The 21,784-nt window shown below is 38.4% G+C and overlaps 1 protein-coding gene across 1 annotated transcript in view; it reads right to left on the reverse strand.

Annotated features, from left to right (window-relative positions):
- KIF5B (kinesin family member 5B) overlaps positions 1-20,278 on the reverse strand; it is a 53,770-nt gene extending 33,492 nt beyond the window's left edge. The window contains exons 1-4 of the mRNA XM_006894611.1: positions 20,153-20,278; positions 8,327-8,414; positions 8,201-8,238; positions 5,358-5,468 (exon numbers count right to left, since the gene is read on the reverse strand). Of these exons, the coding sequence (XP_006894673.1) occupies positions 5,358-5,468; positions 8,201-8,238; positions 8,327-8,414; positions 20,153-20,278 (363 nt within the window). The remainder of the gene's footprint in view (positions 1-5,357; positions 5,469-8,200; positions 8,239-8,326; positions 8,415-20,152) is intronic.
- Between the last annotated feature and the right edge of the window lie 1,506 nt (positions 20,279-21,784).

The following is a 21,784-nucleotide window of genomic DNA, read 5'->3' on the forward strand; positions in this document are numbered from 1 at the left end:
AAGTGTAGTGAAACTTAAAAAAAAAATAAAATTTCAAAGTGGCGCTCACAAAGACAAAGCAAAGTATTATAACAAAATGTGCCAAGAGCTAGAAAATCAAAAGGGAAGAACTTGCTAAGCATCTCTCAAACTGAAAGAACAAATTCAAACCTTGACTTGCAGTACTGAAAGACGCTAACAGGCAAAATACCGAATAATCCAGGAAGCATCAAAAGAAGATGGAAGGAGTATCTGTCACTGTACCAAAAACAAGTGGCTGATACAGAGCCATTTCATGAAGTAGCATATGATCAAGAACCAAAGGTAATAAAAAGTTCAAGCTCCACTGAAAGAAATGGCAAAAAATAAGGGCTTAGGAATTGATGAAATACTAATAGACATATTTCTACAAACAGATGCTGCCCTGGAAGTGCTCATCAGGTTTTGCAAAAAAATCTGGAGTACAGCAACCTGGCCAATAGACTGAAGTAGATCCGGATTTGTTCCCATTCCTAAAAAAGGCGATCCAACAGAGTGTGCGAACTATCAAACAATTATCACTGATATCACATACAAGCAAAATCTTGAAGATTATGCAAAAACAGCTAGAACAGTACACTGAAAGAAAACTGCCAAAAATTTAAGAGGCTAAGACACCAGGGACATCATTGCTGACAGCAGACAGTACGAACAAATGGTGGCTAACACTGAAAAGAAGGGGAATGCCAGAACACTTTGGTTGTGCTCATGCAAAACTTGCATCTAGACCAATAAGCTGCTGTCCAAACACAGCCAAAGGGACAAATGCTTTATACAAATTCAGGAAAGGAATGTATCTTTTCTCCACATATTTTCAATCTATATACTGTACAGATTAGAGACTGGACTTCATGAAGAATGTTGTATCAGGATTGGAGGAGGACTCATCAATAACTTGTATTATGCAGATAACACAACCTTGCTTGCTCAATCTGAGAAGGACTTGAGGCACCTGCTGCAGAAAATCACAGACTGCATGCATCCTTCAATATGAACTGCATCTCAACAATAGGAAAAATCCTCACCATCAAGCCAACAGGTTGCATCATGATAGATGAAGCTGTTAACAATATTATCTTGCTCAGATCCACAATCAACACACCTAGCACCAGAAGTCAGGAACTCAAAAGCCAAGTGCACTAGGAAATATCTGCAGTCAAGAACCTCTCCAGAGTACTTAAAAGCAATGAAGTTAGTCTAAAGACTAAGGTGTGCCTGATCCAAGCCCCAGTCTTCTCCATTGCTTGTTATGCGTCTGAGCTGGAAAGTGAAAGAACTCATGCCTTTGAGTTGTGGTATTGGAGAAGAGTAATATATCATGGATAGCCAAGAAAACAAATAGGTCTGTTTTGGAGAGGGTAAAGCCAGGTTGCTACATGAACACAAGAATTCTGAAATTCCATTTCACATACTATGATCATGTTGTCAAGGAGGGGGCAATCTTTGGAGAAGGGTATCATGCTTGAAAGGGTAGAGAGCAGTGCAGACCCTGGATGAGATGGACTGAAACAGTGGCTGTGGCAATGGGTCAAGTGTGATGGCGATAGGACAAGGTTCAGAGTGGATGTTCAAAGGGTCTATGAATTTTAGTCTCCTCACAGTATGTAATAGTAAAACAACAGCAACAACAGTCCTATTTGTGCTTCAGGGTTAACTCACAAGAGAGAATGCAACAGAAGACCAAAGTAATGTTTTGATTTCCAGTTTTCAGGGATTTTCATTTTTCTAGTTTTAGTGACAAGGAAAGCCCTATAAAATTATATTCTAGCCTAAAGCAAAAAATAAAGCTTGTTTTGAAAACAGCAAATTAAACAATGAAAAGTAAAGCAGCAAACAAGGAAATACCCAAGGGGTGTTTTTGGTTTTGTTTGTTTTTAACTCAAAGAGATCTCAAAGCCTTTTCTTCATACTGAGGTTTTCTTAACTGATTTATTTCCCCAAAAAAAGACTAAGCACAATTTAAACATAGAAAAAGTTCCTAAAAACAAAACCCAACCCCAAAACAAAAACAGAAGGTAGCATTCCTTGAGTTTTAAGAAAATATAAATATTTGAAACTTCCATTCATAATATATTTTACTTTATGAAAAGAAATGCAAAATGAAGCTTATGAATCATACTTGAAAACAGAATTGCAATACTTTAAGTAATTCTAAAATTTTTTTAAAAAGGAAGCAATAATCTCTTCTAATTGTTCACTTTATATTTTTATCTTTGATCACAAAGAATCAAAGCATAAAATAAAAAATTTTGAGTGGTGATAATGGCAAAAAACATGATGTATTGCTATTAATGAACTGCATATATTTTAAAATGGTGAAATGGCAAATGTTTTGTTGTATTTTTATCATAAAAATGAAAAATACATTAGAAGAGATTTATATATGACTGAATTATCCAGCAACTGACATAGCAGGTGCTCAGTAACAGACTTATGACCTGAGTGGATTTCCCACCATCAGCATATGTAAACTATTAATAATGCTAAAAGTTCCTAGGAAAAGAAGTGTGTGTGTGTGTGTGTGTGTGTGTGTATATTTATACCTATTATTTGGGAATTTACCATTTTAAATGATAACAAAGATTGTAAAATATTTACCAAATATTTACTGAATACCCACTATGACCTAGGTTTTTCTACTCCAACACAGAGCATTTAACAATGACTATTGTTGATTTTTAGAAAAGTCTTATAATGAAATGTGCAAAGAGTTAAGAGAAAATCGAAAGAGATGAACTTGCTTAGCATTTCTAAAGCTGAAGGAATTGAAGAACAAATTCAAGCCTCAAGTGGCAATACTGAAGGATACTACAGGCAGAAGATTGATCCAGAAAGGATCAGAAGAGGATGAAAGAAGTCACTCTCAGTCGCTGTCCCAAAAAGAATTGGCCGACACAGAAGAACATGATGAAACATGACCAAGAGGCAATGGCGATGAAGGAGGTAGTTCAAGCTGTTCTGAAGGAACTGGCAAAAAAATCAAGCCCCAGGAATTGATGGAATACCAACTCGTATTATTTTAGCAAACTGATGTTGCCCTGGATGTGCTCCCCTGATTGTGCTGCTAAATATGGAGGCTAACTACCTGGCCAATTGACTAGAAAAGATTCATATTTGTTCCCATTTCAAAGATAACCTGACAGAGTGCAGAAATTATTGAACAATATCACTAATACCACATTCAAGGAAGATTCTGCCAAAGATTATCCCAAAACCACCAGAACTGTTAATCAACAGAGAACTGCCAGAAGAGTAAGCTGGATGTGGAAGAGGCTGTTGCACCAGGGACATCATAGCCAACACTAGATGGATCTTGGCTGGAAGCAGAGTACCAGAGGAATATCTATATGTGTTTCATTGACTATGCAAAAGAATTTGACTATGTGGATCCACAATAAATTGTGGCTAAACTTGATAAGAATGGAAAACTCAGAATGCTCAGTTGTGTTCATACAAAACTGATATTTTGACTAGGAAGCAGTCATGAGAACAAAGCAAAGAAACACTGCATGGTTCAAAATCAAGAAAGGAGTGTGGCAGAGATGTACCCTATCTTCATACCTTTTTGATCTATATGCAGAACAGAATATTAGGGAGGCTGGACTTTATGAAGAAGAATGTGGCATCAGGATTAGATGACTCATCAACAACCTGCATAATGCAGATGACACAACCTTGCTTGCTGAAACGGAGGAGGACCTGTATTTGCTGCAGAAGGTCAAGGACTGAAGTCTCCATTATGGATTGAAGTTCAACATCAAAAAAACCCAACATTCTCACCACTGGGTCAACTGGCAGCACCATAACAGATAGAGATGAAATTGAGATTGTTCACAATTTCAGCTTGCCTGGTTCCATAATCACCACTTTTGGCACTTTTTGGTCAGGAAATCAAAAGATGAACTGCAGTAGGAAAATTTACTGTCTGGGAGTGCTCTAGAGCACTAAAGGGCAACAATGTCAGTAAGTGACCATGGTCTTCACAGATACTTTCTATACATCAGAGAACTAGACAAAGGTGAAAAATGATAGAATCATTATTCATGTATTTGAATGGTGGTGCTAGAGAAAAGTATTGAAGCTCCATCTAACATACTTTGGGTATGCTGCCAAGAGGGACCAGTTCTTGGAGGACATCATGCTTGGAAGGGTGGAGAAACAGCACAGAAGAGGAAAGCTCTTGATGAGATGGACTGACAAAGTAACGGAGGCAGGTGTGCTGGAGACAGAAAGAATGGCTCAGGATAGGATAGGGTTCAGAGCTACTGTATATAGGGTTGCAGGCAACTCAACAGTACATAACAAAAACATGGGTGATTTTTTTTTAATTGTTTGATACAAACTCTAATGCTAGAAGCAGCACAGGAAGTCAGTTTCAATTACTTTCTCTCTTTTTACAACCACCAATGTTCAGAACTTATGGGAAAGGGATCTAGAGGTTAACATGGGTGATTTTTTTATGGAGCTCTGCTGGCCTACTGGTAAGGTGGTGAACTGCCAACCCGTACATTCAGTTAGAATTCACCAGCTGCTCTATAGGAGAAAATTGGGCACTCTCCTCCCATGTGATTTACTGCCTCTGATAACCTCAGTTCTGAGTCAGTTTCAACTCCATGGTATATAACAACGGAAATATAGGTGACTTTTAGATAAATTATCATTATAAAGTTACTACTGTTGTCATTTAGAAAAATAATAGTTTCCTTTTCATTGTCTAATCTACTCCTGACTTGCTTTTCTGAAGCAATTGGCTCTTAACATTTTATTACAAACTTTTGTGAACACACAGGAATGGTAAATGAGTTGATTATAGGAATATATCTATAATCCCCATAAAGATCCTACTATTAACATTTTATCATTTTGTTCTATCCAACCTTCTAACCAGTCACCACATTTTAAAATAATGTATTACAAAGTACACTATAGGCATCAGTATACTGCCCAATAAATATTTTAGCATGCATATTATTAATTAAAGGTATGTTTTGGAGGTTTTTCCACCTTTTAAGGTAAAGCTGATATATTTACGTGTAAGCTTTAAAACAATACAAATGATTCTAATACATATTAAAAAAAAAAATCCCAGAGACCAAACATTGGCAATCAGATAAAATTGGGATTTTCTGACCCAGCTATTTTTCACTTCTATCTCTGACCACCTTTCTCCTCATATTCTCTATTTTATTGGGTTGAACCATATGAAATTACTGTTTTTGTTGGTAAGAATGGTGAGATCTGACAGTGCAACGTAATAGTCATTCCTTAACGTTATCTTCCCCATGTATAAGACATACTTTTTCATACAAGCATGCCTTCTTAGTTCTTATGTGTCATACCTCTGCCAGGAAAACACCCTTCTCTTCTCCTTCCTGCTCCACCTGTAAATCCTTTAAGACTAGTTCAGCCTTTAGTTTTTCTTCCATCGTCAGTTTGACCACCAAGTAAATCTGAGTAAGAATTCCATTTTCCATGAACTATTGTTATAACTGTTTTTAACTGTCTGCACTCTTTGTCAGCCTGTGAACTCCTAGGAACTTTAAGAGCTTCTAGTAGACAAAATTTGCATTACAAAAGTCCCAAAAGTAAAAGTTAAGAGTGTGTGCCAGAAACAATATTTCAAGAAATCAAGCAATGGCCAAGACTTCCCAATTTTGACAAGACTTAACACATTCAAGGAGGTCAAAGAAAAAACATCAACACCCAAATTAGGATGAAGACAAGAGATCCACAATGATATACATTATAATCGAAACTTAAAAGTCAAAGACAAAGAATCTTGAAAGGAGAGAAACCAATCCTTGCATTCAAGTGTCCTCAATAGACTGTTGCTGTTGTGTACCATCAGGTCGGAATCAACCCATGGCTGACACTCTGGTAGGTTTCAGAGGTAGTTAATTAGAGAGGAGGAGACTGCTCATCTTTCCTCTGTGGAACAACTGGTGGATTTGAACTGTGTACCTTTGGATTGCAGCACAGCTTCTAAACACTAGACCACTGGAGCTCCCTGAAGATTAATTTTTTCCCCCTCAGAACTATGTTAATCAGAATGCTGTAAGTTGACATATAAAGTGCTCAACTGAAAAAAACCAAAAAACAAAAAAAACCCCAACAATCAAAAACACTGTGTCTGGCAAAATAGTTCTTAAAATAAAATGGTGGTAAAATTAAAACATGTCACATAAAAAAAAACCCTAAGGGAATTTTTTATGAGACCTGCCCCATAAGAAATCCCAAATGGAGCCCTTCTCATGATAAGGAAAAAGATACCAGACACTAATCTGAGTCCACAGGAATAGATGTCCAGTAAAGGCAATTTCATAAAGGCTAGCTATATTATACTTTTAGTTTGTCACTAGCTTGGTTGTAGACTACATGATTTTAACGGCAAATGCATAAAAAAGAATTATAACTGAATGTTATGAGAAACAATATAAAAGCATGTCATTTGTTAACAGTGACATAAGGGAGGGGAGTTGTGATTAGCAGTTTTGTATGTTACCAAAGTTAAAATGCTATTCATTTAAACTATATTGTTATAAATTTAGGATATTAAGTATAATGACTATGGTAACCAAAAAAGATCTAAAAGGTAAACTAACCTGAGATAAAAGTTAACTAATGCTTACCAGAGTCAAATGGAGAGGAGAAATAGCAAGTTACTGCTTAGGGATTTACTACTGAATTTCTGTGATGAAGAGTTTTTAGAACTAGACAGTTACAGACTGTGATAAATGTAATTAATCTCACTGCAAAGTTCATCTCACTTTAAAGTGGTTAAATTATATTTTTGTTATATTTTATGTATTTTTTATATTTTAATATAGTAAAACTATATTATGTAAATGTAACACAAACATAATCTTAACCTGTGAGGACAAAACTATGTCACAATCATGATATAATTTGAAGCTACAACCTTAGGTGATACTGCCTGCTGCTGTTAGTCATTTATAGAACCACAAAAAAAAAAATCCTATCATTCTTGTTAATAATTAATGATTTCAATGTTTATGAGGTAGAGGATTCCACTAAAGTACCGCATCACGCACATCCCTGATTTCATTTCTCCATAATCCTAGACACCAAATCCCATGCTCAGATGCTAGAACTTTTCATTACTAACGCCGCTGTGTCTATATTTTAATTCCAAGTACCCATCCCTATTACTTTAAGTGCCTTGGTTAAAAAAAAACACAAAAAAACCAAAAAAACCAACCAACAAAACCCTAAAAGCCTTTTACCCCATTGTCATCTATAATCTACTCCCTTCTATTTGCAACATCCCCATCTTCATCACTCTGCAATGATTTTATTCCCTATATGAGGCAAAACATAGTTACAAAGAGAACATCTGTATTTTCCCTTGATCACATCTATAATCCTACATGTATGGCTAAACTCTGCTTTCTCTCCTGCTAAGCTGAACTACCTTCTGCCATATCTAATACCAACCACTTTACTTTTATACCAAGTATCTACTCCTTACTCCTGCCGAATATCACAAAACAGATGTTGATAAATTTTTCTAAATCTAAAAGATACTCTTAAGAAATTAAGCTGTTGAAAAATGGAATAAAACTATAAATAAAACAGCTGCTATTTAATTGTAAAATTCCTTAGATAAAATCTATAGCAACTAGAAATAACTCCAGATAATTAACACTCATCACATCTCCGTGGTTCCATGGCTTTAGAAAAAACAGAAACTTATTTTTTTCCTAACATAGTATTAACAGTTATGTGCTGTCAAGTCGACTCTGACTCACAGTGACCCTATGAACAAGAGATCTGAACACGGCCCTATCCTCTGCTGCCTTTAAGATCTCCAAAATGCTTGAACCCATTGTTACAGGCACCGTGTCAATCCATCCTGTTAAGGGTCTTCTAACTGGAATGCACATACTTTTATCATCCGTGGTAATTAGTGTTAAATAAATATTTGGGGATTGAGTAACAATGGAATGGAGAAATGTAAAGACTGTCAATCTCTCCTTTTAGAAAGCCATCTAAACTTATCTAGCCATTCCTTTTTTTTTTTTTTTAAGGTAAAATAGTAAAGACAGATTTATTACTAAGTTACATTCCCAAAGGAAAAGACCTCCTTCCCTGAAAGGAAATAAGGAAGGGAGGCCTAGCCATTCTTTTTTTCATTCTAATGTTTAATTTCTAGAATTGTTACCACAGAAAAGCTCATGGCAGTATTTAATATAAACACATCTTTCAAGAATAATTATACAATATTATAATTGTAACACTCAAAGTTTTACTTATTGTTAGAACAATTCATTAGGTTAAATATGTTTACCTTTAACAATCTTCTTTGCACAGTCATTATACACTTGCTCTTGAGATGTACTTGACTGGAATACCCGATCAAATGCATAAGGCTTTGACTGAAAAATGAAAACAAAATTAAAATGTTTTGACTTAAATTAAAGGTGAATGAGCATTTTTAAGTTCTCTTAACGATACCACCATTTATTTAACCAACAGGATGAACGTCTACTATGTATTATTACTTCATGACTTTGAATATTGAATGAGTGCAAGAGACCTGAACCCACAGCTGTCAAGTTAATGCTGACTCAGAGTGGGTTTCTGCAACTATAAATCACACAGGAACTGGCCCAGCTGTCTCCCTTGGAGCCACTAGAGGATTCAAACCACCAGAAAGGTGCAGTCTTTTGGTTAACGGGGCATCTCCCTATACGCTACATCACTAGAGACCCCATAAGAGTAAAACTTCCCCTAGGGTTTCCAAGGCTGAAAATTCATTAAAACAGCAAACTGTCAAATTGTCACATCATTCTTCAGTATAGCAGCTACTGAGTTCACATCAATCTTTAGGTTAGTAGCTGAGGTGTTAAGCACTGTACTATCAACGCTCCTGGAAGAAACTTCAGAGTTCACCAAGTGAAAATCCATAATAATATAAATGACATAAAAACAAGGATGCCTGTTCATCTTTGATGTATTTGTTGGCATTATCAGCACAGTAAAATTAAAGTTACATCCACTGTCATTGATTCAGTCCAAATTTATAGCAGTGGAAGAGTTCTGCAGCGTTTCCAAGGTTGTAAATTTCGGGGGCAGAAAGCCTCATCATTCCCCTGCAGGGTAACTAGTGAATTCAAATCACCAACTTTTCACTTAGTAGTCCAATGCTTAACTCACCACACCACGTTGACTCTTGTACCATAATCATAGCTATGCTAAACACAAAATATATAACCGAATGAATGTGTATTTAATGTGTACCCATTCTAAGTACTGAGATTTTATTTTCAATGCCAGTTTTTTTTAAAGATAAGAAAATGAGAAACCTGAAAACTATAAATCATTGATGACAGTACTAATAACCAGATCGATGTTCTAGTCTAGGGCTCCTTCTACTATTCAAGTGTGTAGTGTGTGTGTGTTTGTCTTTGTTGTTGTTTTTGTTTACTGTTGTTAGTTTTTCACTCATTAATTTAATAAATATTTGCTGAATGTCATGTATCAGCTACAATGATGAAAAAAGGTAGACTTATTCTGCTTTAGTGGAATTTAATAATGACTGAGATAGGTAAATAACTAGAAAGCTGATTCACGCATGCATGTTATGAAGGCATATAATCAGAGAACTGGAGTCAAGCAGAAACACATTACCTAGAGACCCTCTTGAGAAAGGTACATTTAAGTTGGGAACCAAAAGATTGAAGAATGGGTAGCACCTAGCTATGTCAATTCATCTTACTGAGTGTCTTCCCCTCAATGGCATGGACTGAGTCAGTGACTGTAACAATGGGCTCAAGTAAGCAGAGGTGAAGAGGACGGTGCAGGACAGAGTAGGGGTTAGAGTCCCTTGTTCATAAGGTTGCTACGAGTCACAGTCAACTCAAAGCACCTAACAACAACAGTTCACTGCTAGAGACCCTGGGTTTGTTACATGGTTATTAATAAAAAGATTTAAACCTCAACCCTACATTGTATAAACATGACCTTGATACAAAGTATGACTCACTTATACAAAAGTTCAGGCCCATCTTGGCATCAAAGGAAGGAATACGCCTGTTCAAACAGAAAAAAAATTATGCAAAAGGAGGTTCTTGATTTGGAACATCTAACTTGTCATCAAGTAGATTGTGACTCATGACAACCCCATGTGTGTAGAATGCTGCTGCAGTGTTCTGCACTGTTGTGTTGTGAACAGACTCACAGTGACCCTCCAGCAAGTTTTCAGAGGCAGTAAATTGCATGGGAGGAGAATGATGATCTTTCTCCCTCAGAGCAGCTGCTGGACTCGAACTATAAACCTTTAGGCTGGCAATACAACTCCTTACCACTAAGTCACTCCAGCTCCCTTGTACGTAATGTAAAACTGCTATATAGGATTTTCAAGGCCGGTGGAGATCACCAGAATTGTCCTCCCAAGAGCCTCTGGCTGGGTGGGTTAAAAATACAATCTTTAAAAAAACAACAACAAAAAAACCAACAAAAACCAAAAAACAATCTTTCAGTTAACAGAGTGTAACTTAACCATTTGCATGGGACGAGGGCTCCTAGGGCTTTGGAAATTATAATTAGTTATTATGGTTTCAATTTTCTTTCTAAAGTACAATAAAAAGTTATGTATGAAATAAAAAGACTATAGAAGCAAGTTTTGGGGGAAGACGTAGAGAAAGCACGAAAACAGGTACTTCAAAAGAGAGCCTAGTAAGAAAAAAGGGGAAAAAAAATGATGTAAGTCTGGGAGGCAGTTTTGAGGGACTAGTTGATATAGCTCTGTGTATTTTCTAGGTTGTATGATTTTCTTTAAAAATGCTCAATTACATCGATATAACAAAAATGTAGACAAGCAAGGAGTTTCTAGATATTTACAAACAAGTGTCTATTTGCTCTCTAGTCTCTTCTAGAGTAAAGGAAGGAAGATGAATCCTAATAAACAAAACCCTAATAAACAAAACAATCATGACCCCAGAACAAACCCCTTAACATTATAATATGGTACTTCAAAACTATTAGCTGAAAAAGACCTCATAGTTTAGAAACTATACTGTATAATCCTATTCACAGAGCTTGAGAGAAATGGAACAATGAAGCAGAAATTAGTCTAAAGAGCTATCAAAAACCATTCTCAATTCCCTTTCTCTAGCTGTCTCTCATTAGTTGACTAGAAAGTCAAATGCCCACTTGCACCTTATTTTTGCAACTGGTGACCAATGATTTAGCTGTGGTTTGCTGAGAGGGTTCACTTTCCTGATAAAAACAATCAGGTTGGCTGAAGTTATTCAATCTCCTTCCTGGAATGAACGTCAGACCTTGAGCATCCATCTTGCAAACATAATAAATACGATAATGGAAAGCCACAAGAGCCAAGGATTACAAGCATGTAACAGTCAGGGTCCTGGAAACAGTTGCAGGAAGGGTCTATCTTACACTTTTTTTTGGGGGGGGGGGTGAGAAACCACTTTATTTAGCTGTTATTGTTAGGTACTGTTAAGTTGGAAATGACCCACAGCTGACCCTCAAGTGGATTTTCACAAGCAATAAATTGCACAGGAGACTGTCCAATTTCTCCCTTTGAGTAGCTGGTGGATTCAAAACTAATAATGCCTTCAGGTTGGCAGTGCAGGTCCTTACCACTAGGCCAGTTAAACCAATGTTAAGTGTATGTTCTCCCTCTGCAGCTGAAATCTGTATAGAGTAAACGACCTCATTAGGCATCACTTAATTAAAAACAGGCATCAAGCAACTAATGTCACAAAATAAAATGTCAGCTGTTGAATGGAAAACATATTTTGAATATACTTGCATTTTGAATAAAATTCAGAGGTAGGTGCTTGAGGGGGTGAGGAATGACTAGAAAAGGAGGCCTGGGGAGCTCTGGTGGCCTAGTGGCAAGAAGCTACACTGCAATCCCAGAGGAGCACGGTTCGGATCCACCAGATGCTATGCCGGGAAAGGAGGGACAATCTCCTCCTGTACCAGTCAGATCTGATTTGACGGTACACACACACGCACAAATAATAAAAAAAAAAAAAGAAAAGAAAAGGAGGTCTAAACAGCAAGTCAATTTTACCGTCTTACTGACCCATGAGCTATGTATAGGGCAACTAATTTTAAAAACAAAAGATTAAAATAGCAAAGCATTTTCCCTCTATGAATACAGCAAACATTTATCTAGCACCTAAAAGATGCCAACTATTATTCTGGGATGGGTGGGAGATAATTTCTGAAACTGGATTTAAGCAGTAAAGATTGTAAAGTTCAAAGAAAAAAGGGTCAAGAGTAGAATCTTGCATATTAAGCTAAGGAATTCTATGCTAGGATCTTACATAAATGACCAAGCCATGTTAATAGAATTAAAATACAGTCAGTGGGTTTAAAGAATACATAACAAGATAAAGGTAAATAATCCAACTGAAAAATGGACACAGGATATGAACAGACACTTCACCGAAGAAGACATTCAGATGGCAGGCAAACACATGAAGAAATGTTCAAAATCCCTAGCTCTAAAAGAGATGCAAATCAAACAACTATGAGGTATCATCTGACCCCAGTCAGAATAGCAAAATTTAACAGAACAGCAAGCAACAGATGCTAGTGAGATTGCAGAGAAACTGGAACCCTTATTCATTGTTGGTCAGTGTGTAAAATGGTGCAACCACTGTGGAAGGCGGTATGGCATTTTCTCAAAAAGTTGCAAACAGAGTTACCATACTGGGAATATACCCCAAAGAGACCATAACTGACATCCAAGCAGGTATATGCACACCTATGTTTATTGCGGCTTTGTTCACAACAGCAAGGAGCTGGAAACAACCCAAGTGCCCATTAACAAATCAATGGATAGAGAAGCTATGGTATATCCAAACAATGGAATACCGCACTGCATTGAAAAACAAGGAACTCATGTAATATATTCAAAATGGGTGACCCTGGAAGACATTATGCTGAATGAAGTTATCTCAGTCACAAAAGGACAAATACTGCATGGTGCCACTGTTGTAAAATAGGACTGACATCGGGGTTGGGGGGAGACTGAGAAAGATGGGCTCAATAATACTGTATTGAAACAGATGAGGGAGAAAACTGTTTAAGAGGGATATGTGATTAGGTATTTTTGTCATGACAGGAGTCCAGAGCGAAGGCTGCATTAGTGGAGTGGACCTAGGGGAGGGTTTGTAAAACAATGAAAGGATTTTTCTTTTACTTTTCCAAGAGAGTAGTATACTAGCGGGGAGGGCTGGGAGGGGAGAAAAGTGCAACAATGAATGAATGGAAATCCAAAGTCTCTGTAAATTTTTGTTGCAATTAATAATTTTTTTTAAAAAAAGAATACATAACCTGCTAAGAAAGTCAAGACTGAAGCTATCCAAAACAAATATTTAATAACAAAAAGGTAAACAATAAAGTGAAAGCAAAAATTAAAAAAGAATTCCAATTCTGCTTTGAGCCAACAAATCAACCACTAGTATAAATGCAAAAGTATCAAGACTTTGAGGGAGTGCCCCACCCCAGCCAAGGCTGGATCCACTTGAGGGAGGCGGGGCTCCTAATAAAGCTGCAGGGTGTTGGTCAAAAAGAAAAAAAAAAGTATCAAGACTTTCCTTAAAGTAAGTCAAATACTAAAAGTTTAGTAAAGATATTTAAAGGTAAAAAACAACACTCTTGGTGTCAAGTTATATTCCAATTAATACATCAACAAAAATAACCAGTGTCCTTAAACCGTTTTTTTAAATTGTGATTTTATGAAAGTTTACAGAAAAATTGGATTTTTCATTCATTCATTGATGCATTTTTCCTCCCTACCTCCCCACTAGTTCACTTTTTAAAAATATTAGTTTGCCTTTGATATCTGGGGAGCTTGAGAGAGCCTGGCTCCGAATAACAACAAAAAAATTTGTTTGCTCACAAAGTTCATATACATTTTGTTTTATACTATTCTTCATTCTTACTGTGCTTCATACAATCATTCTCATGCATTACGTTTTATAAAATCAATCACCATTAGACCTTACCCTTCATCACCCACTCTTTTCAGGCTTAAAATAATTTATGAATAGTTCAGTAAAGCCTATCTCTAAGGACTTTATGTAGATGTTTACTTTCAGCATCTGCAAATTACCACTTCTATCCTACTAACAAGAATATTATAGGCAAAAACTTACAGAAAACAGTCAAACACAAAACTAATAAGGACCTGGGACTAAGTGATTTTTTTTTAGAAGTTTATACCATTGTTAAATAACAACAACAACAAATCAGTCTAAATGCTTAGCATTCAACTATCAAAATGCCTTTAATTCCAAAATGAAATTATCATTTTATGAAATCAAGGGAAAAGGTCTGATTAGAGATAAACCAGCAAAGGTACTGACTAGTTTCCTAATATGAAATACAAGATTTGTGAAAATATAAATTATTTTTTGTCTTTTATAATTAAGGCATCCTTTAACTAAATTAATTTTCAAAAGAATTAAACAAAAGAAAATCAAGAATCTGGATATCTGCAGTGAAACCTGGTTCTTGGCTGCCTCTAAAGGAATAGCTGTCTCCTTTGCCGGGAGTCCAGAAGAACTGAATAGAGCCTCGCTACCACTCCTCAATATTGTGATCAGGGATTTCATAAAAGATTTCTGCTCAAAAGGGTGAAAATGCAGAAAAGAATTAAAAATTCACAGACTCTAGACTTTCTTAAGTTTTCGTGAACTTTGAAACTAATGCTGAGATAATCTTTAAACCTTAAACCACAAAGATCCCCTCAAGTCTTAAAATTACACAACAGCTTCGTTTAACTCATAAAAAATACAGGCCTTGAGCATTATGCTCTTCTAAGAACTATCTATATGGGACCATAACAGCAATTGGAAAGATGTGACAGAAATCTTAGGGGAGCAATGAATTTCTATGAACAGGGAGGAACAACTTGGAAAATGAGGAGTAAGCATGGCTGCACAAGTCAAAGAATGTAATATATGCCACTAACTGAGAGAAAGTGCAGCCAGAGATGACAAAATTCTAGCGCACATAATTTAGGCACATTTTTAGTAGAGGTTATTCCTTGGAGAGGGACATCATGGATAGAAAAGTAGAGGGTCATCAAAAGAAAGGAGGATCCTGAAAGAGATGGACTGACAGACTGGCAAAGGGTTCAAGTGCGTTGGGATGGTAAGGGTGACATAGGAAAGGGCAAGGTTTGGGGCTGTTCTTCAAAGCGTGACTACTGGTTGTACTTAATGGTACAACAGCAGCAGCAACAAAAGGTACATGTAGAAACTGCTTTCCTATGTATATTCTACACAACAAAAGAATTAACTTTTTAAAAATTATCTATATGAGATCAAATGATCAACAATTCCTCTAAAGCAAAAGGGTAAGGGGATAGGAAAATTAGATTATTGGAAGCAAAACACCCAGGGTATTATGAAAATAATAACCCATATCTCTGGGTAATTTGGTAACAGAATTTTCTGTGTAAACGTTCACCAAAATCAGTAAAATATTATTTAAAAGGAAAATAATCTCGAGGTTTTTCGTTTGAACTGTACATTACACCTTTAATTCTATGTATCTTCATGGACAGATATTCAAAGTTTCAGATGCTAATTTTACAAACGTCAAGATGAACTCACATTTAATCTAGGCACCAGGGAACAAAGCCCAACAGAACAAATTTTATTAACTGAACTGCAACCATACCTTGTTGTTGTTGTTATGTGCCATCACAACAGCCCTAAACTCTGCTCTGTCCTGTGTCAATCTGTGTCTCTGACACACCCATCTCGATTACCCCAATCACTGAATCAATCCACCTCATAGGGGGCCTTCCCCTTCTGCGCTGTCCCTCCACCCTACTAAGCATGATGACCCTCTCCAAGGACCTGTCCCTCCTTGCAACATGTCCAAAGTATGTTAGACGGAGCCTCAGAATCCTTGCCTCCAAGGACCAGCCTGGTTTGACCCTTTCCAGGATGAATCTGTTTGTTTTCCTAGCACTCCATGGTACCCTCAATACTCTTCTCCAGCACCAAAGCTCAAAGGCATCAATTTTCCTTCTATCCTCCTTAGTCATTGTCCAACTCTCTGATACATAACAAGTGATAGCAAAGACCATGGCCTGTATCAGATGCACCTTGGTCTCCAAAGAGACACCATTGCTCTTCAGCACTTTGGAGAGGTCCCTAACAGCAGACTTTCCCATGGCAATACGTCTTCTAATTTCCTGCTGCTGGTGCCGGGTATGTTGACTGTGGAGCCAAGCAAACTGAAGCTGTGAACAAACTCAATCTCTTCACCATCCATCCTGATGCTGCCAATTGGCCCAGTGGTGAGAATCTTTGTCTTCTTGACATTGAGCCTCAATCCATATTGGAGGCTGCAGTCCTTGACCCTCTGCAGCAAACGCTTCAGGTCCTTCTCAGTTTCAGCAAGCAGGGTTGTATCATCTGCATATCGTAGACTGTTGATAGATCTACCACCAATCTTGATCCCACATTTCTCCTCATAGAGCCCAGCCTCCCAGATAATCTGTTCTGCATACAAGTTGAAAAGGTATGGAGACAGGACACATCCCTGGCATACACCCTTCCCAATTTTGAACCATGCAGTGTTTCCTTGCTCTGTTCTGACGACTGCCTCTTGGTCCAAGTATATGTTTCTCATTAGCATGATCAAGTGTTCTGGTATTCCCATTCTTCTCAGAGTCAACCACAGTTTGTTATGATCCAAACAGTCAAATGCCTTTGCATAGTCAATGAAACACAGATAGACATTCCTCTGGTATTCCCTGAATTGAACCATTACCTTAGATTTCTTAAATAAAGTGATTTCTATTTGAGTTTTTACAGACTGAGCTAAATGCCAATATGGTATTGAAGAACATCCTTCTAGCAGGGATATGCCTCCCTCTGGAATTCTGCAGTGACCTTTTCTGATCATACGGGCTTATACTATATATCTACATCTATACACACACACACACACACACACACACACACACACACTCTCTCTCTCTCTTTCATTATCTACATGAGTGTATGTGATCAACAATTTTTCTCTAAAGCAAAGATGAAAGCGTAAAGGGACAGGAAAACCGGATCACTGAAAGTGAAACATAAGATTGTAGTTAATGAGAATGTTAACACATATAAAAAATGCAACCAATGTTTCTGGATAATAAGTAGAGTAACAGAATGTGCTATGTAAACCTTCATGAAAAACATGATTTTGAAGGAAGATTATATTTTGCTTAGTTTTTTAAGGGGTGTGTGTGTAGTGGAGACACCGTCTTTTCTTTCTGTCTTCAGGTAATCAGATAATTCAATCATCATTCATTTTAAAAAGAGAACAATGTTTTGCTTTAGGCAAATGAATGGAGAAAGATAATTTAAATTTAACATCCTCTAATTTCAATAAACAGTAGAATAAAATTTGATTCTTTATCAAAAGCAACCCATTTCTAAAAAAGAAAAAAAAACAACAACAAAACCCCACAAGGCCAAAAAACTACAGTAGTCTGTTTTGAATCTAGGAACCTTTACAAAATAGCATACAATAAGAGGTGATCAGCAGAAATAACTAATGATCATGTTCCATAACTGAGCATATTCCACTTTTTTGAAAACCTCTGCATAAAACAAAAATCAAACACCGGAGAGATCCCTTCATAGGATTAAAAACAGATTCTACATTATCACTGAAAGTTTTTATCAAATAATTTACTTCCTTAATATGTAGTATTTGCAGAATGGGGAGCTCTGGTGGCCTAGTGGTTAAGAACCTGTGCTGCAACCCCGAAGGCACTAAGGTCAAGTCCAGCAGCTGCTCCATGGGAGAAGGATGGGCAATCTCCGACCATGTGTTATGTTTATCTTTGATAACCTGCTAGAGGGTCTGACACTACTCAACAGCATTTATAGAACTTCAAAACAGAATTACAAAGAAATCTGCAAAATACACAAAGAAAAACTATAAAATTACAAGGTTTGTCTGCCATGGGTAATAGTTACCAAATACGTGAATAACAGGGAATGCTTTAATGACAGTACTGGAAATTGAACTTAGAAGACAATTAGAATTCTTCTAAAAACAATTAGTTTTAAATACTGCATTGCAGCTACTGCCTACTAAACTCTTTCTTTTGAATAGAGAACCCCACAGTGCCAAGAGATCTTACCTAGTGATTTTCTCATTCCATTCCCTTAAGCTGCCCTTCTAAGTCCCCAAAATCTTTTTTAGAAAGCAACATAATTCATTTAAAAATTGCACAACAATGAGATCTTGAAATAAAGAGTTTGAAGATGTGCAAAAAATTCCTTCTGAAAATTATTACCTACTGAAACATATATTTTGCATGTAGGTATTTTTTAAAGCTGACTGAAATGCTTGCCAGTTTACCTAAACATCAACCATTCAACAGTGATTAACAACTCACTTATCCACTGCTTCTAATGTCTTTTCTATGTATTTACATTAAGGAAATTTTTGAAACAAAATACACAATAAACAACACCCCCAAGGACCTAACTTAGAGCAAATGCTAATGTTAGTAATTTAAAAGATTCTAATACTTAGATACTTTGTAAACACAAAAGAAGACTGGAGAAATAAGACATTCACTAGAAAGTGTGATATGTCAACCACTGTTGCAACTGAGTAATTAAGAGTTTTCATGGGGACTTGCTAACAACAAAGCAAGTAGCCTGAGAATTTTCACACTGTAGTAGTTGGCAGTTGTTACTGACTGACTTGTTTCCCAGTGGGCAACATGGAGCTAAAGGCATTCCTTTTCTATGGATGGCAGTTTTTATGAAAGCCTTCACAGAAAGCCCTACAAAACATTAGCTCTGTGTTTTATGTCAGTGCTTTCCATCAACATCAACTCTTAGGCCTCTTTGACCTACTTCTAAACTAAACTTCTCAAACAATATGACAAACCAACATAGCAGACATCTGTAGTGAAATACAATGCAGAAATAGAGGGGAAAAAGTCTCGCACCATTACTGAGACAAGTGAATTTTTATTTGTAGGCACTGATCACTGCTTTGTATGCACTATTACTAGCCATTTTTAATCTGTCTGAACTAACTGTGGAATGTCATTTTGAGACCTTTCAACACGTGAGGTAGGAAGGGAGAAAAGTCAACACATCAACCCCACATTCTGGTCTTTGTGACATGATCAGCCAACTCTAACTACATTTATCTTACATAGGGTCACTCACCATCGCTGAGATCACCAAAATAATTTTTCCTCTATATAATAGACTCTTAACTTTAATGTAGAAGTAGAAATCGAATAATAAAATTATAAATCTACTTCACTGTACAACTTTATCTTCCCTTAAAAGTTTGCTACTGCAGTGCATTTTGTTTATGATACATAAAAAAATTAACACTTAGGCGATTACCCCTTAAAATCCATTAAGGATGACATTGTGAGTACTTATTTGGACCCAAGTGAATTTGATAAAAGTATTCAAACTTATCACTATGATTTCAAAAGAACATTCACTGTTCCTTTGGCGTCCTCCATTTGCTATTTGTAATTATTAAAAAGTCATTCATTGCGAAAAAGGTGAGTGGGTGAACATTTACGGTTGCAGGTATATGTGCTATTCACCTGTTTTTCTCTCCTCCTGTGTAGACACATGTAGTTTCTAGATTTCTATGATATTATGAATCTTGATTATATTTAAGGTTCTCCACTGGGCTATGTTTGCAGCTCGATGTTTTAAAGGTGAGGTTCTAAATTAACCTTACATATTTTATGAATGGTAAAATCTGGAGGTTGTCCAAAACACCAACAGCATCAGCAACAGTAACTGCGCGCACACGTAAACACCCGCAGACGGACGCTGAATGCGCTCCCAGCACGTTCCAGCAGCGCCCCAGGTGGGGGAGTGTCCCAGGCTGTGACTCGGCGCCTCCCGTCTCCGGGCGCCGGCGACCGGGGCGGGGATGAGCCAGGAAAACCCGTGCGGCTGCGCAGCGCTCCTCCCCGGGGTCAGCGGAACCCGCAAACCCGCCCTGGAGGGTCGGGGACACCCCTGTTCCCTCGTCACTCTGCACTCCACCACTTCACTGAACTCTGAGCCCTATAGAGAACGGGACCGGGATTAAAAAGGGAAGGGGGTTTACTCACCGCAATCATGACTGTGTCTTCTCCCTGAAACTTGGCGACGTACTTATCGCCGCGGTTCACCTCGGACTCATTCAGAGGTCTGAAACGACACATCACTTTGATGTTGCACTCGGCTGGGTCCGCCATCTTTCTCGGGGCCGGGGCCGGAGGCCGGGAGCCACTCCCCGCCGCTCAGTCTGGAAGGAAGCGTGCACGGGCCGCTCGGGGCTGGGGCGCCAGCGAGCAGCGGCTGGGAGGACAGGGGGGGTTCAGCGGTGCTCCGCGCAGTGTTTCCCGGGCGAAGGCGGCCGAGACGCGGAGACGGCGGGCGCTGCGCCGGCAGCCGTCGCCCTGAGGCTCACTTCCGATCCATCATGGCAGCCATGGCGGCGGAGGCACCGGTAAAGCGTCCCGCGGCTCCTTAACTTTTTGCTCGCCGGCCAGGGTCGGCTGCGAGGTTGAGAAGATTCTCGAGGCCGAGAAAGTCTCCCTCTCCTCCCTTCGCGGGAAAGAGCTGACCGGGCTGACAGTCTGGCCGCCCGGCTGCTCACAGGCCGGCTCGCGGGCTACCGCCCGATCAGTCTTCAGGGAGCAGCCACCGCGATCGGGCGGTGGCGGACTGGGGATGGGCCGCGCGAGCGAAGGACTGCGCAGGCGCCGCGGGGCCGAGGCGCCCGGGTGACCAATCCCTGCCGGCGCCCCGCCACCCTCTCCGTGCGGCCGCCTCCCCTGGCCGCTCTGTGCCGGCCGGTTGCAAATTCAAGTTCCACTGGACGCTCCATTCAGAAAGTGCTGTGGGAGCCCGGGCGGCTGCCGCCCATCACCACCCCGCTGTGGAATTACCCGGGGTCAAGGAAGAAGTACTTAACTCTCTTTGTGGAATGGACTTGTTATGTCTCCTTACCGTTGGAGTTTAAGTAAAATAACGATTTAAGTTAAATAACGATTTTAAAATAACGATTAAGTTAAATAACGATTTTATTTAAAAGGAAAGGAAAAGGAAATGTTTGCTTTCATTCTGATCTGGACCAAAACTTGATTCTATAACCGACCGTTTCAGAACGGGTTGCTAGAAAAAAATGGAAGTTTTGAATGAAGGGTGTGGACGGAACCTTCGGATTTAAGAGATTCCTTCTTCCTGCCAATGGGTTGGGATGACAGAAATTAGGAGGGGGAAAAAAAGGCATTTTCTCCAGGAAATACAAAATGTGTCGGGACATGCCACTCTGGCAGATAACAAATTATGGGTCTCATCAGCCCTAACATTTGAGCTAGTGGCTTCCATAAGTGTCCTACTAATGATGTCACCACCACACACCTCCCATACCCCTGTGGACCTAATACTATCCCAGACCCTACAGAATCCTAAGTAATGTTTATTATGATAATGTGCTAAATTGCTTAAATGTAGTATTCTTGGATTTTTTTATGGAAGCAGAAGTGGCATCCACTTCCTAAACCATGTGCCTCTGGAAACTCTGAACTTGGAGAAACGATAATAGTTATAGAAAGGATTCAGGTCTTTTGTTCATAGGATTGCTATGAGTCGTACTCAACTGTTGTTGTTGTTATGTGCCATCGAGTCGCTTGCGACTCATAGCGACCCTATGTACAACAGCCCTAAACTCTGCTCTGTCCTGTGCCAATCACACT

The sequence above is a fragment of the Elephantulus edwardii genome, unplaced genomic scaffold (genome assembly GCF_000299155.1).
Source record: "Elephantulus edwardii isolate Elephantulus edwardi_28Jun2011 unplaced genomic scaffold, EleEdw1.0 scaffold00146, whole genome shotgun sequence".
Classification (NCBI taxonomy): domain Eukaryota; kingdom Metazoa; phylum Chordata; class Mammalia; order Macroscelidea; family Macroscelididae; genus Elephantulus; species Elephantulus edwardii.